Below are 17,182 nucleotides of genomic sequence, written 5' to 3'. Positions count from 1 at the left end.
TTTTAAGAGTTTAATTTCTGTACATGGTTAGCGTAATATTATAAATATTTTATATAATATTTTTGAAAGGATTACTATAAAAATCAATAATCTTAGTATATAATAGTAACCGTCTATAATTTGATAATGATCAATATATTTAAATTAGAACAAATAATATATATACATGAAGTGCAATGATTTTTTAAATTATATTTAATTATAAATCAACGTATTTAATTACAAATCAAAACAGTTCTTCTAATTTTCGTGCTCTGATTGAGTTGTTGCCCATGATGGACCACGACATTGAGACATAAAAAAAGAAAAAGATAAAAAAAAAAAAGCAGCGTTAGTGGATTCTACCAAATGAATAAAAAAAATGTTAATGGACACAGCAAGGATATTTGTATCCTGGTTCCTAATAGACATGCTAGTAGTTATTATTTCCAATTAAAATCTCTTCATTTTTCTCTCTTTGTTACATTTTCATTATGGTGACCAAGATATGATCTGTTATCAATATATATTCAATGACATACACAGTCCCGAGTGCTAAACCTGAGTTGTGTCTCAAGTTGCTCTTCTTCTTTTTTTCTTTTCTTTCACCCTCAAAATTTCTCACTCTCTTTATCTTCACCTTTTCAGTTTAAAGCTTCAGATCACAACAGATCCACCATTCACCTCACCACTTTCTCTTCACAAGGTATGCTGAAAATGAAATACCCACTTTGACTGTGTTAACTTTATACTATTTCATTTCTCTGACCAAAACAGATTCATTTTGTACGAGGATTTTTTTTTTTCTTTCAAGCTTTCAAAGTTTAACCCTTTTTCAAGCTCATTGTTGTTTTTATGTTTTTGGTTCATATGAGTAGCTCAAGTTATTGTGACAGGCAAATCTAACAAGAAAAAGTAGTCTCTGAAGCCGATCCAGTGTCTTGTGAATTTGGAATTGGTGGTGAATTTAGATCTAAAAAGCCATAGCAATGTCTTTTATCGGTACCCAGCAAAAGTGCAAGGCTTGTGAGAAAACGGTTTATCCAGTTGATCAGCTTTCTGCTGATGGCACTGCTTATCACAAAGCTTGCTTCAGATGTTCTCACTGCAAAGGAACATTAAAGGTGCCCTTTTTCTTTATTATTGTTGTTTTTTTGTTTTTTTCGCTTGTTTTGTTAGCTGCATTATTTATTATTTTATTTGATAGCATATAAATATTCTTCTTTATTTTTTATTTGTTAAATTCTGCTAAAGATCCTTGCTTTTGTTCGACGCTGCCTTGCATCCATGAAAAAATTCCATGAGAATTTTAGTTGGTTGATAAAAACATAGTGTGACTTCATGGTTTGATCAGAAAATGAATGGGGACACCACCCTGATGAAACCAAGAATTTTTGGAGTGTAAAATCTTCAGTTGATTCCTGTAATGGCACTGATCGGCTCCTTTTATGTCATGTTTGGATAAACTGGAAAAGAAAATAAGAAGGTAAAATGCGTTGAACTTCTCTCATAAGCTAAAATCAACTTATGTGCAGCATAACTTCTATGACAGTGCTTCTATAAAAGTTAAGTGCTTAAGTTGATTTTAGCTTATGAGAGAATTTCGATCAATTTTACTTTCTTATTTTCTTCTTTTATTAGTACTTATGAAGTTTATTCTGACAGGACCTTAGTAATGTTGGACACTAATTGAATTAGCATTTGTGTATGAGTTTAAAGTTTTACACGGATTATAGTTGATGATCTTTATGTTTCAGCTGAGCAACTATTCCTCAATGGAAGGTGTTCTTTATTGTAAGCCTCACTTTGAGCAGCTCTTCAAGGAGAGTGGGTCCTTCAGCAAGAACTTCCAGTCACGTATGTGTTCTTCCTTTTCTTCTTTGAGAATGAAGCTGTGTTTGTGTGGTTTTTGAATCATATGCCTCATTAATTGGCCATATATTCATTTTGAACAGCTGCAAAGCTAGCAGATAAGACAACACATGAGCTGGTAAAATGCTTAATTTTGCAAATTTCAAACTTCATTGTGATAAGTAGGTCTAAAGCATTCGGTCTTATTGAATAACTATTGGCATCTTTTGTTTATTCCAGACAAGGTCTCCTAGTAAAGCTGCGAGCATGTTTTCTGGCACCCAAGAAAAGTGTGCCACATGTGGCAAAACTGCTTATCCATTGGAGAAGGTAGGATTCAAAAATCTTTGAAACAAATTAGTTGATGATATTCATTATAATAAGGTTACAAAATGTCTGTTACAATTTGGGTATATGGATGCTCATGCCTTGAGCAAGGAAATTTGTTATTATTCCTATCTAGATCATGTTGATTACTAGAGTATCCTTCTTCTCTATCTGTATATATGCGAGTAACCTTATTTAACATTGATATGTCTTTCTCTGAAGTTATAAGGGGATAAATGGAGCATAAAGAAGGTTGACGTAGAGTGCCTCTTTATGTCCTATTCAGGAAATATTGATAAGTTTTGGCTTAAATTACCAGCATTAAAGCACATGTATTAGTTTAACCTTTTGCCTTTGTTTTGGTACTCATGGTTCTGTGAAATCAAGCAACATGGGTTACTGCCTCCCAAAATATCATTGTGCAAAGTCACAGGAGTTTGAACTTTATTTTTAATTTGGACCACAAATAGACTTTGGTTTGGCTTCCTTATCTTAATGGGAGATACATTTGCAAAGATAAAAAAAATCATATTTAGTTTATGTGCTTGAGATGATGAAAACTATATTCTGATTTAGTTCATAATTCTCACTAGTCAAGTAAACAAAATTGTTGCTTATGAATAGTTCTGGAACTTCTTCCTCCACCCACAAACGATTTTATAAAAAAAAATTCACAAAATGAAATCGATGTCGATAGCGACATATACCTGACAACTTGTGTTTGTGGTAATATCAGTTTATTCTATTTTTTTGTCAATAGGAGGGAAGAGTAGATTGACAAATAGCAATTGTTTTGAAAACAATTTAGCCCTGTTTAGATAAACTTCTCTATAAACTTTTATAGGAGAAGATAACTAGAAGGAAAAATGAGAGAGTTTTTTATTTGAGAGAGCTAAGCACTGCTGAAATGAAAGTGGATAGTATATAACCAAACTGAAGAATCTACTGATTTTATTTATCAGTAATTGCATGAATGAGTAAAATGTAAGTCTAATTATTATAAATCTGCTGTTCTGCAGTTAACCTGAATTAGAATTTCATCTTGGTTTTCTTGTTACTACGACATGTGAATATGTATATATCTTCGTTGAGTGTAGGTAACAGTGGAAGGGCAGGCCTATCACAAATCATGTTTCAAGTGTTCACATGGTGGATGTCCCATAACGCCGTCGAATTACGCAGCCCTTGAGGGCATTTTGTATTGCAAGCACCACTTCTCCCAGCTTTTTAAGGAGAAAGGGAGCTATAATCATCTTACTAAGTCTGCCTCAGTCAAACGTGCAGCAGCAGCAGCAGCAACAGCAACTGCAACGACCGTGGCCTCTGTTCCAGAATCTTGAATGTTGGTTCCTTCAATTGCCCTTCCTTTTTCAAATACATTTTGGTCTGTCAAGCAAGTGCTTGTATGTGTGGCCTTTTTTGGTTTTGATTGTTCTCTCGTGACTTTGATCATTTTCTGATATTTTTACTTACAACATGCGTGGCGTGCAAATCTTGTGTGGTTTATTTTATACAATGGACATTCAGTAATGACTTGACTAATGAGAGCGTGATTTGCAAGATACTATATCATTCCAAGGTTTGGTTATCTTGCTGCCTTTAGTTTCTTGGATGTTTTGATTCAGGGCATCTGGAAAGTGATTTCTTATTAAATATATTGATCATAAATTGAGAAAATATATTTTAATAAAATATAAGTATTTGTTATCTTTTAATCGTTTTCATACATGTTTTAATGGGAAAAATAATATTTGAACACTATGGAATTGATCTTGTTTTTACCTACTTAAGTCAATATATTTCAATAAATATATATTATCTTGATGAAGAAAGAAGCGAACACTTAAAATATGTTACTTTAGTCTCAGTTGATGTAGATACCACATGATGGAGTAATTTGGATACTTAAGTGGCATTTCATTTAAAGTAGTGTCACATCAGTATTTTTTTTTTAGATAAGTCACATTGGTACTATTAATGGTGTTAATTAATAAATATTTATATTAAAATTAAGGTTAAATTAGTTTTTTTAATTTATTATTTAGGTTTAATTTGTATTTTGGTAAGAAATGTGTATTTTATCACAATTTAAAATTATTTAGAGATGATTTTATCTTAAAGTTTAATTTGTTTAATTTCTTAACATGATTGATTTAGAATGATCAAATTGTATCAATTTAAAAAAAATAAAAGAACCAAATTAAATTAAAAATAAATTAAAGAACTAAAAAAATAATTTAGCATAAAATTAACGTAAGATGCTATGCAATTTTAGAGTTATTTCCCCTTCATCTGAAATCTACCACAAATTAAAAAGGAACTACTGTTACTTAATTATTTTTACTATAACTGTTATTATGTTTGATATAAAGTTTGAAAAATATTTTTGTGAATTCTAATGTATATTTGCAAATTTTAATATACAAATGAAATAAAAAAATATAATTTTGAAAATAAAAGTACTTTGGAACTATTTTAATTTTAATCCGCATTTAGATATTCATTCAACTTCAATCCCACTTACTTCTTACACATAGGCTATATACACAAGGGGGAAAAAAAAATCTCATACTTTTTTTTATCCTTAGCTAAAATTCAATTAAAATTGATTATAAAAGAAATTTAGCAACATTCCCAACTCATTGTTGAGTTTAATCCATACACAAATGAATCTAGCCACTCTTAAATCAAGTAGTTCACTCTCTTGCAAGAATGTTTAAATTATACGCTAGTTCACAACTTTTTTATTATCCAACTGATTGTATAAATATTCTTCTTATAAATGAAATAATGAGTTCTATTTCAGGAAAAAAGAATTCACTGAAAAGTATATATTTATTTTATGAATCTGACTTGGTTAATAAGTCTTTCTCTTAATTTTATAATTTTTAATAAAATTTTAACTAATAATAATAAAAATTATTATTATTATTATTTAATTAAAAAGTGTAGTTAATAATATTCTTTGCAAAATATATGTGTTTATATAATTTTAAATGAAAAATGTTAATGGTACACTCTTTTACCTTTTAAATACACTGTTTATCATTAATTAAAATATCATATAAATAAAAAAATTATAGAATTTACTTCTTATTCAGTGAATTTTATTAATAATTTTAGTAGTTTTCAATTAATAGTTAAAAATATGTTGAGAATTTTTTTAATCCATATCAGTACATCTTTTTAAAACGGCCACTGCGCAATGTCGTCAAGCCTATTACGGTGCCGTTTTAAGAAAACCGGCAGTGTTGCCATTAGCGGCGGAGTAACCAAAACCCTAATCAGTGCCAATCGATGAAACCACCGTCACCACCTTCCCCGCTCCGAGAGCTTCTTCTCCGTTTATCGACCGGAATCGCGGAGACTCTGGCCACCGTTCTCCGTTTATAACATAGTCCGTTAGTATTGATTCTTTTCATTTAATTATAAGGGAGTAACAAATTACATGGCCCTGTTTTTATAGCAAAGGAAGTTTTAGCCAAGGGAGCAGAGGTTTTTTAATTTTATTATTTTTACAAATTTACTATGTTTGATTAATTGACTTCAATCTTATCAAGTTGAGAATGAATCGATATAATGCTATTGGGGCAGATTTTGATTGTTATGTCACAAGTGAAGAATTTTTATTTACTACTTGAGAGTGTTATTTAGTTTGGAAAAAGTTATATAACTAATTAACTTCCCCATAAGCCATATAAGTCCAAAAGTTTCCTCAATATCTAAGGAGTTGGAATAATAGGCTGTCCTTTTGTTTAGACTCTTGGCTCTTTGAAGCATATCTTGCATCTTGATTTCAATCTATCATTATCTTGAATAGGTTTGAAAGGAAGCTAAATGAGATGTTAAGTCACTTGGAGCGCCAGCCCAGAAACAAAGAGCGCTGCATCACATGGCTTAAATCTGCTGATTCACTATTTAATGGAGTTGATCTTATGCTTTTAGCTCACTTCAGGCGCATTTTCCCATTATTTTTTCAGTGGATGCATGCTGATAACAATGAGATTATTATTTTGGTTAGTACCTTTAAATATGTATTGAAGCTTTGGATGACACTTTTTAAAGTTTATCTTACTGAACCAAAATCATTGGTTGTAACCTGCAATGTTGAAATAGTTTTACATTCAAAATAGTTGCAATTGCTTTAACTTGGAAAAGGTTTCGACATTAGCTTTCCTTTCTCTATATATGGTTTTGACATTGAGGAACACACATGCTACTTTGTTCTTTTAGTATTTGGTAAAAAAAAAGTAATTTCCGATTAACTCTTTGATATGTTTTTTATTCTGCAGGTTCTGAAATGTACATATATAATTTTGAGACTGACGTGGATAAGGAACTCAACGTTTGTTGCAAAGTTAAAAAATTACCCTATGCAATTTTTATTTCAGATAAATGTGGCATTGATGTGCTTGAGAAATAGGGAATCCTTTACTTGTTTGTGTCGTATTTGTATTATAATCACAATATTATGAAATCCTCTGATGTGGCTTCTAAAAAAATGAAATCGTCTGCTGTAAATATTTTATTGATATTATCTCATGATTAAATTTGATTTGCTATGATATTATTTGAAGTCTGTAAGTTTCGTTTCATTTTTAAGATGTTTACAAAAACAGATGGTCAAGAAAGGGAATGAACATTAGAAGATGAGGCCATGACTTACTGATGTTTGATATTTATTCCATCAAGGATTGATGTTTGCTCTCATATTTTTCAACGGTCATCATCTTGGTCTCTCTCCAACTCTAGGGAAGGGATGCCTTAGAAGTTAATTTTACTGTCCATCCATTGATATACTAGAGATTTAGACTACATCTGCATCCCTTTTCTTCAAAACCCATTTTTAGGAAAATTCCGAAGTTACAGAAATCAATCTTGGTTTCCCACTTACGTGGTGGAATCCTGGGTCTGTGGATATAAACATCTTTATTTCTTATCCTGTATTTGCCTCGTTGATATAATTCATTTGTAGCACATGGTTTGACTTCAGATTGGTAGATGAAGTTGCTCTTGTGTACAAGGAGGCAGCATTAAGAACAGCCCGGGAAGAGATTAGAGCAAATATATGTCAGATACTGATCCTACTTCAAAAGTAAGGCTTTGTTTTTGGATTAATTTCTACAACTGATATATTCATTCCCTCATATAGTCCATGTATATATTCAAGAGCAAATTGCATGAACGAAAAATATATTTAAATCTTATCTTTAGCAACAAACAAATGTGAATAGTGTTAAACAGTGGATGTGTAGATATCCAATTTTACAACTCTTTTTCCTCCAAGAATAAATGGCAACAAAGGATTCAATTTTCGCAACATAGGTAAGCTGGAGAGAGACACCAGTCACTTATTGCAACTATTTCTGCATCGTTGCTAGTACAAGAGGAACACCTTCAATGAGGTTTAACGTGTGGGGAAAAATTGTCTGCATATTAGAGTGAGAAAACTTTGGATTCTGATCACCAGCGTGCTAATCAAATTTGCCTTCTGGAATTGCTGTGTGGGGAAAAACCATGAATGATAGTGTCAACACGGACACAATCCGAATAAAAAACTAAAAAAATAAAAGGTTCAAAGGTCAAACACAATCCGCAAAAAAGAAAACAAAGAAAAAAGAGCTTCAAACATTAAGGGCAAGATTGACTACAAACTGTAGAATGAATTGTGAAAAATGAACCACTGAATACAGAACAAAGGGAGCACCATGTCGCAATATATTAGTATTTGTATTAGAAAGAATCATGAATGATATTGTGTCAACGCGGACATAATCCGAAAAAACAAAAGGCTGAAAGATTAGACACAATCCAAAAAAAAATAAAACAAAACAAAAAAATCTTCAAACCTTAAGGTCAAAACTGACTACACTGTAGAAAGAATAGTGAAAAGTAAACCACTAAATATGGAACAAATGCTAAATTATAGATAGATAAACAATGAGAACACCTTGCCGCAATATTTCACGACTACCTACAAAGCTCTGCGTCCTGATTACAAGAGCAAATAGCTGCTGTTGAATGGAATATCCCAGCACATGACCAAGCAAAGCAAAACGAACCAAAGGCACACACTAAAGACTAGGAAGCAAATGAGGTAATCATAAATCAGATACTACTTTTATTTTCAAAGTTACCACAACCATCCATAACTTCTAAGTTACAATCTTACCTCAAATTTGATGACCATTGGCTGTAACCTGAAAAGTTGAAATTAGCAATTGCTTCAAGTTGGAAAGCATTGACTTTCCTTTCTCTTTATATGGTTTTGACATTGATGGGCATTTATGCAACTTTGTTCTTTTAGTATTTGGATTAAAGAAAAAAAAAAGTAATTTCTGATTAACTTCATGAAATGTTTGTTATTCTGCAAGTTCTAAAATGTAGGTGCTTGTATAATTGACTGGCGTGGATAAGGAACTCACTATATGTTGCAATTTGAGTTAAGAAATTACAGTATGTGTAATTATAAATTACAAATCTTGGAGCGTGAATAACAAATACGTAAAGCTTGATTTTTTGTTTTATTTTACATTCTTTCAATTCATTTGTTACTATTCAGTATTCACTAGTTCAAAATATCACAATTCTCAAATGATATTATAGACATTGGACAATGGGCAAAAGTATGAATTCTATCATTAATAAACGATGTAAATAGTGTTGAACAATAGATGTGTAGATATCCAATTTTACAACTCTTTCCTCCAAGAATAAATGACAAAAAGTTCTCAACTATCCTATAACATGGGTAAAGTAGACAGACATCACTTATTGCAACTCTTGTCCTGTGGGCTATTTCTGCATCGTTGCTAATACAATGAGGAACTCGTTCAATGAGGCCTGACGTGTGGGTAAAAAAATGTATATTAGAGTGAGAAAAATCTGGATTCTGATGACTGGCATGCTAAACAAATTTTTCTCCAGAAATCTTGAGGTTGACTGCGCGCAGTAATGAAAACTAAAATGTTGTAGTTGTTGTAGGGTATAATTAAAGGTTGTCCTTTCAGTGCTGCTGAGAGCATGAATGATGAATTAGTATCACTTGCTTCTCTTTTTGGCTTCACTGTAGAGTATAACTCCAAAGACTGTGAGTGAGTAACCCATCATTCCAGTGACTGACACTGGGTTTCTGAATATTAGAATTGAAACTACTACTGCTACTGCCCCTTTGGCATTTCCTAGTACCTGCATGAGCCAACTCTTAGTAAGATTATCAATTGAAATGAATCAATTTAAGAATAATGATCAGTAGTTTAATAGCAAAATGAATAACTTGAGCAAAGGCAAAAATCAGACTTAATTAAAACGCAAATCTTTCCATTGCAGATACCTTAAACAGTAATTTGTATAATATTTTGCAAATTTATACATTAATTTTTCATCCTAAATTCATTGCTAACTTGATCAGGGATTTACATAGCAGAAAGTATCAAATATGATCATAGTAAAATGGGAGTTCAACAAATTAGGTTAATACTTATAACAGTCATCCTACTCCGAGTGGACAATAATTTACTAATCAGCAAGTTCTGATCACAAGTCATCTTGAACAATTGTGCTTAGCAACTAACTTGAACACTGGGAGCACCAAACTTGAATAATTGAACCTTACAGACAATATTTCATTAAACTATTCAACCACATTAGCTTTATATGCTTGTGAACTATCAGTAGCAATGTTTGAATATACTGGCCTAGCACTAGCTTTAGAAATCCAGCAGAATGTTTGAATAAAGTTTGCAATAACTATTTTTGAAATATCTGGCAATCACACAATCTAAATTTCCCCCTTTAGAAGAAACAAGAAAAAATTACATATTTATGAATTTTGAGAAAATAGATTGCAAATGCAAAATCTAGGCAATGCAAAACTTCACATGATCTGAGCTAATTTGTTTTCAAAGAATTCCATTCTCAAACAAAAGAAGAATAATGAGGGAACAAAATAACTCAACCACCAGTCACATTGCAACAGAACTAACAAAAAACAAAAAGTGACCAAAGACAATGCTGATAATGTGATACATATCTTGTGATTTGACAACCACCAAAATCTGATGTCCCAACTACCAACAGATGAGACAACAGACAGTTTGTTGGAGTGAAAAGTACATTTAAAAAAAAGAAAAGGAATGAAAGCCAATTTGGATAAATATTAAATAATAAGGACTTACCTGAAGGGTCAGAGCACTGGTATGTTTAGTGACCAAAAAGTTGGTCAGGTTGACAAAATATGCAAGTGACGAATTAAACAGCAGATACCAAATGATCTTGGAATCATCTCTGGCAAGAGCCAACGTGATGCCAACCACATTCTCTTCCATTATAAGTGTTGCAGGAAGAAGGAAAACCACAGCCATTGGAGCCATGTAAAGCAGAAGGTTCATAGAATTCAGCTTCTCTCTGACACACAAGAACTCTGTCAGTACCCATTTGAAAATGTATCTCAAAACCCAAAGACAAGCATAGAGATAACTTAATCAATTGAACACTTGGTTAGTCTCTATAATTGTCCGCTGTCTATATTTTAGTCCCAATAGGAGAAAATTGCAAGTTTTAGAACCTGTTTGGATATAAGACTAAAAGTCCTTTTGACAGCTTTTGAGAGTTTCTCTACTGGAAAAAAAAACTCTATTTATAGTAGAAAAGCTCTCAAAAAAAGCACTTATACCTTATATCCAAACATGCCCTTAGTCCCTCGCGTTAACATCATATGAAACTTTCTGGCGGTGTAAAATCACTTTCCGCAACAAAAAACTGTGTAAGGACTAAAACTTACCATTTTCTGTATCGGGACAGATAGTTAAAAAGGGGACAACAATAAAAGGAACGAATGAATCATAGACCAAATGAATCTGGAGTTTCTTGATCCTTACCCTTCGGAAGCAAGCAAAATCCCTTGTAGCACTGATTTAAGAGCCCTTGCAGCCGTAGCCGCAACACATATAATAAATCCAAACAGATGAAAACTCGGTTCCCCCTAATAATAGCCAAATAGAAGAAGACACACACAACACCCGTATCAGAAGCCATTTAAAAAAAATGTTATTTTTATATTGAACCAATCTGAAATCACTTCAGAAACAAACCCATTAACCCAAATTAACAGCAAAACATTAAAAGAATCAAAAGGGTGTTATGTTATGTTATGTGACAATACATACCCCACTTGCAATGATGACTCCAGTAACAACAGGAACAAGCGTGAGGTAAGTGAGCCAAGCCTCCCTCTTGAACGTCATAAGGTAGGCAAAAACGGCAGTGAAGAAGGGCGTGGTGGCGCCAATGGCTTGGTTAAACGACACGGGGAGGTAGCGGAGAGAGATGTTCCCGAAGACAACGGAGACGCAGAAAACGAGGCTGAGAGCAGAGATCTTGAAGAACTGCACCTTGGATCGAAGGGTCTGCAAAGGCACGACCTTCATCCACGCTATGGCGACGTAACTGAACAACGAGCACGCCGTCATGTGGCACATGGTCAGGAAGATTGGGTACTTGAAGCCGTAGTTGCTGAGCAAGTACTTGTTCAGGAGAAGCACGCCAATGTTGGAGGAGTACCACGCCGCCACCAACCCCACCGTGAAGAACCGGTTGTTCGAACCCTTCATTTTTTTTAACCCTTCTGAGATTTGATCTTCTTCTTCTTCCTGCGGTTTTTCAGTTAATGGTGGTTTAAGTTTGACTTGTAAAGGTGTTGAATTTACGAGGACAAGCCATGGATCTGGGAGGAATCCATGGCTTGCTTGTTTTGTTTTTTGTTGGGGTCGGAGCAATTAAGGTCGGGGATTTTGAGGATGACAAAGGAGAAAGAAAAAAAAAATGAAATGTGTTTGTTGTAATGTGGGATGTGCGTGTGCCTGCCAAGGCCAACCTCTGCAAAGCTAAAACAGACCCAGACAATGGAGACAGGGAAAGAGGAAAGAAGAAAATACAGCATTTAAAGCCGATCAACTACTATTAATTATTGTTTAGGTTTTATTAGTTGAAGGGAATTGAAGAAGAAGAACCCCTATCAGCTATTACTAATTAATAAAGTGATTTGATTTGGGCTGATTTGCACCATTTACTCGTTTCGTTTGCAATTATGATAAGATGTACGTTGCAAGAAAAGTATAACGAGGAACAGTTAAATTAAATTTAAGAATAATTTTGATAGTAGTTTTTTTTACAAAGAAGTTTGATTTTTTTTGGAACATAAAAAAAAGTCTGATAGAAGATGATAGTAGTTTTTTTTTATTAATTTTAACTGAGTACCTAAAATAATTGGTACAAAATTATGTTGTATTAAATATTTATCTGGAATTCGAGCTCCAATATGGAATTGTGGTAACTATTTAAAAGAGAATTTTATTGTTGATAATAGTTTTATTAGATTTGATAAGATTGTTTTCAACAGAGAATACGTGAGATCTTAATTTTTTTTAAAGTTAATTTATGTGGTGGTGGAAAAAATAGAAAATATTTTTATAGGATTGGGATTCAATTTCCTTATTATCAATTTTTTGTTATAAAAAATAAAAATAAGGTACTTATAGTTGTGTAGTCAACGGTTGGATGGAAAATTTAAAAAGGTTCTTTAAATTGTTTGTATGTATAAAGTTATAAACTGTAAAGAGGACAATAATAGGGTAAGTGTTACGGAATAAAAAGATGCCAAAAATATATTATTATTATTATGTAAAAAGATGAGTAATAATTTCGTAGGAAACAAATCAAAGAAGGGAATCGTATTTGGGAGGATGAATGAGTGCACGATCCATGAATCGACCCACGATTTTGTACAACTGGGAAAATACATTTTAATAGTAGTATAACTTTAGGCGCAAAAATTGGACTATTAATTAATATTGTTGAGCGCAACGCGCTTCTAATGCTAGGTGCTTTCAAGTCAGGCACATTGAGTTGACCAAAAAAGTTTGGCATATGGAGGTGCCAAGAAATGCCGTCCAAATGCGGCCTTATTTTCTACGTTTTAAACTTTTTTTGTGAAAACAAGAAACATTAATACTTACTCACAAGACAAAGGGGGTTTAGCTTTAGCATGTGATCGTGAGGCGCAGTTTGTGAAGTTAAGTATTCTCTTCTGTTTCTTGCACAAAATTTGGGTCACGCAGAAAACACACAATAATGTTCCCCGGGGGAGTCGTGTTTAGTACATGTTTGATCCAAAAACGTGAAACTTATGACAACTGACTTCTGGTTAAATATATATAAAAAAAAAAAAATCAAATTCACGACGTGTAATTAAACTCTATTAACCAATTATCCTGTGAGAACTCACTTGTTTTTGTTTTAGGAGAAGGCAGATAAAAAAACTCATACCTATCAAATCCCATTAGCAATTTGTATCTTTATCCAAGAGAAAATCTTTGGAGGTAAATTTATCTGCTTGATTGATAAGACACTTAGACATCTTTTGTTTATGATATTTTATGGGGTGTTCATTTGTATAAAAAGTGGATAAAAAAAAGAGAGAAAAATAAACAACAAAATAATATGAAATTCATATTTTTATATTTTATTTTAATTCAAAATTTTTAATTTTTTTTCACTTTATGGAAGAAATCCTTATGGAAACAAGTAATTAGACAAAATTAACAAATGAAAGGGAAGATATGGCACAGTTATAAATGTAGTTGTCTTCGGATCCTCTAATTGCAGAGAGGTGTCCTAGTTTTAGTGGACTCTGACATGTATGTTATGCTTGCAAAATTGGAACTGAAAACAAAAAACATGTTTCATAAGAAGAACCATGTCCTAGCCAAAGTGACCAACTGAACCAACCATTGAATTCATTCATAGACTTGAATTAAATTGAAAAGTCTACTGCTAAAATCTTAAGGGGGAATAGGACTTTTGAGGGTAAGTCTTGCGTGCAGAGTGGGGACCAAGTGTATTAATAAATATGGTTGAAAAATGTGAACACTAGAAATATAGGTGTAGGAAGAAAATAAAGACCTGACACAAGTAGTAACAGATTCACAGGGCATATAGCTGTTTACATGTAAAATACAAATTCACAGGACATATTCGTTGAGAAGAGTATTAGAAATAATAATCAAATCCTTATTTTTTTTTAATTTTTGGACCATAAGACTAGCCAATCCATATACACCAAAAACAAAAAAGAAAAAGACAAGCCTATCCTTTGTGGATCATATTTAATGTGGGCCTTTGGGCCCATTCAGTTCGATTTTGAGCCTTCTGTTTTTTGCAAGAACATTATGGTTAATCAGTTAAGTTTCTTCACTTTTCATTACAAAAATGATAAGTGAATTTTTTATATTTTACGAGTATTTTAAGAGAAGTTAAAAATAGTTTTTTGTTACGAGGGAAAAAAACAAACAAACTAGTGAATAAAATTTTTTTCCTGCGGCATATAATTGTGTAATTCATTTATTTATTATTCTTTAACACTTATAATTCATACAAAGACACTGTAATTTAAAATATTTTTTCTAAGTAAGTTAGAATAGTTTATTTATTAACACAAATAAAAAGTAATGAATATTCTTATTATGAATGATTAATAATTAAAAAAAACGTGACCTAAGAACTATAGTTTAAGGAATAAAGGAATGAATAAATAGAAATTTTTTGTTGAAGATTATATTCAACCATGAAAATGTATAATTTTCAATATAAAAGTTTTTTACTTTTTATCTCTTAACCAGTGACGTTTTCATATGGGGACTCAAAAGTAAGAATAATATTCAAGTTAGTTTGGTTACCTTTTGTGCTGACCAACCATGAGGGAGAGAGATAGCTCCTCCTTCAGATACCTTCACCACGACACTTGTCTTTCTATCATCGCCTGAATTATTATTATTTGATAAGGCTAACCTTGGAACCCTTTCAAGCCTCCAACTAGGAACCAGTGATGCTAAACTCACTTTGTTTCTTCTTGCAGCATATGATAGTTTTTGTTGTTTCCCCCTACCTGAAAACCACATGACACAATCCAATTATATATCTCTCTGATCATTTGATTTTGCTAGGAAAATACATGTGATTTGAGAAACAAAATAGGAAAAGAGAATAAGGAATGGTTGGTTGGTGAATTTGACAAGATTTATAGTATAGTAAGTAGTACATGCCAGTAATAATAGGTATAACAGTTGCTGCAGGAGCAATAAGCGCAATTTGAGCCATTGAAGAAGCAGCAGCAATTCTACGTATCTAGCCAGCAAACTGAGACACAGGAGGAGGGAGAGGAGAGAATATAGACAGGGAAACTGAGAGCAAAACAACAAGAAACTGAACATGAGCTCTCATTGAGTACCGATTCATGTATGATAGTGATGTTTTGCTTCTTAAAAAAAAAAAAAAAAACTCACATGAATGAATTTTAGAAATTTAGCAGGTAGATCTTCAGAACAAAAAACAATGTGTCAAAAATATTCAAGATTACTGAACACATGTTAGTTTTAGGCATATAAACAATAACCATAGTTAGTCTGTGAATGGATTAACTGGTTTGAAGGAGATTTTTTCCACTTGGCAGGAAATTATTGGTTCATGAAGATTGAAGCCTGAAATTATTTAGCCAACAATAATCACTAGAGGTTACATGACATTCCTATGTGGGCCATCTTGGCAAATGGATATCCGAATCTAGTATAGCATCAAGACTATCAGTGCCACTGCTCGCTATTCTTGCCTATGTTGAATTGTTCACAAGTTGGTTAATTTAAGGTTTACCTTTTTGGTAACTTTTTTCTTTAATTTCCAAAAATTAAGGGTGTGTTTGATTTAGAGGAGAGAAATAAAGTGGATGAAAATAGAAGAATGATAATTTGAAAAAAGAGAAATGAAGAAGAAATAAAATTATATGTTGTATTTTAATTTGAACTCTAGTCCTACGAAAATTGAAATTGATCTAAAATCTTAAAATATTTATATTTAAGTAGTTACGTCGTATAAACAATTATAGATTGTAAAAATATATTTTTAAGTTGGATTTAATTCCATGAGAAACCAAAAACCCGACAGTGACATGCTCTGCTTGTCTTGGGTTTTCTTTGTTTTGTATTTGGGTGTTTTGGGTTTACTTTTGGTTTGTTTTCTCATTATTGGGCTTACGGGTCCAACATAAAAGTGGTCCGAGGTGAAAACAATTACGTGCTCTTCATGGTATTCTTATCCTTCAAAAATTTCCAAAAACGTGCTCGAGAGGAAAATATACTAAAAAGAGAGACCTTAGTTTCTTATTTATAATATTTTGGAGACCTTTCTTCTATCTTTTCTTAATTAAAAAATATTATCTCTTAAATTTTATCCATTGAAATTTAAATCTTACATATGTCAACATGAATTTAATTGGCATGAAAACTCATTATTACACCTGGGTTGGGTTTGTAGATAAGCTCACGATTACAATAGATCAAGGGTACTAATATTGACACAAGGAGGGAATTGAGATGGGATTAAAAAATATTTTAGGACTTATTTTTTTTGCTGTAAAAAAATTGGGTTAGAATCTGGCTATGGATATTTAAATGTCTTTGATAACTTTGTACTGCATTTATTTTCCGAGTTTGATCACAGGAAATATAGATTGAATTAATTTTTAACCTGAATTCTTTTGCAGTGTGTTGTGAATTTGGTTAGTATTTTGAATTGTGTTGTGTAACAGTTTGCAAAGTATAATGCTCATGCATAAATAATTTGGATGACCTCTTTTATGAGTGAAATTCTATTTACTCTTATTGATCAATCTGATATATTGTGGTGACTTTAGCAGTTGTATTAAGGTGACCTCTTTTAGTCTTCTAAATTTTATTGAGTCTTGAGATGTCAAAGTTGTTATTTCTTAAATAGGACACTGAGTTGTCTGGAATTGTTCAATCTGTCAAATTATATCAGACAAGAGCTCAAAATTATATGATTTTTTTTTCCAGATTAGTTGCTTTGTTGTTTCTTAGATTAAGATTATTGATATAGGTAGCTTGTGTTTTTCTGCACTTTGCTTTTTCAATCTACCTATACTATGTCAAATAAACTGGTTTTTAAATTAAATGTT

General features: G+C 32.2%; 2 protein-coding genes and 1 long non-coding RNA gene across 4 annotated transcripts; 2 read left to right on the top strand and 1 right to left on the bottom strand.

The window, feature by feature from the left end:
* Positions 1 to 400: 400 nt before the first annotated feature.
* Positions 401 to 3,745, top strand: LOC114382760 (LIM domain-containing protein WLIM2b-like). Of its 2 annotated transcripts, none has more exons than XM_028342361.1 (7): positions 401 to 544; positions 628 to 685; positions 876 to 1,103; positions 1,737 to 1,836; positions 1,935 to 1,969; positions 2,071 to 2,160; positions 3,255 to 3,745. In XM_028342361.1, exons 3-7 carry the CDS (start codon positions 969 to 971, stop codon positions 3,495 to 3,497), a joined length of 603 nt encoding a protein of 200 aa, XP_028198162.1. In that variant the 5' UTR covers positions 401 to 544; positions 628 to 685; positions 876 to 968; the 3' UTR covers positions 3,498 to 3,745. The 2 variants fall into 2 exon arrangements, with proteins under 2 accessions (XP_028198162.1, XP_028198163.1); XM_028342362.1 differs by having other exon boundaries at positions 420 to 547.
* Positions 3,746 to 5,345: 1,600 nt separating this feature from the next.
* Positions 5,346 to 7,760, top strand: LOC114382127. Its single transcript, XR_003660186.1, has 3 exons — positions 5,346 to 5,558; positions 5,978 to 6,173; positions 6,450 to 7,760. It is a non-coding gene; the product is annotated as an uncharacterized LOC114382127 (long non-coding RNA).
* A 1,014-nt stretch (positions 7,761 to 8,774) lies between these two features.
* Positions 8,775 to 15,477, bottom strand: LOC114382126 (probable sugar phosphate/phosphate translocator At3g11320). Its single transcript, XM_028341363.1, has 6 exons — positions 15,254 to 15,477; positions 14,892 to 15,100; positions 11,325 to 11,807; positions 11,037 to 11,140; positions 10,335 to 10,563; positions 8,775 to 9,345 (listed from the first exon to the last, which is right to left on the bottom strand). The coding sequence occupies exons 1-6, from the start codon at positions 15,423 to 15,425 to the stop codon at positions 9,199 to 9,201; spliced, it is 1,344 nt and encodes a 447-aa protein (XP_028197164.1). The 5' UTR covers positions 15,426 to 15,477; the 3' UTR covers positions 8,775 to 9,198.
* Positions 15,478 to 17,182: the final 1,705 nt, after the last annotated feature.

This window comes from Glycine soja, chromosome 13 (assembly GCF_004193775.1).
Source record: "Glycine soja cultivar W05 chromosome 13, ASM419377v2, whole genome shotgun sequence".
NCBI lineage: Eukaryota > Viridiplantae > Streptophyta > Magnoliopsida > Fabales > Fabaceae > Glycine > Glycine soja.
The sequence above is the reverse complement of the archived record's forward strand: the minus strand, read 5'-3'. Positions and strand labels throughout refer to the sequence as shown.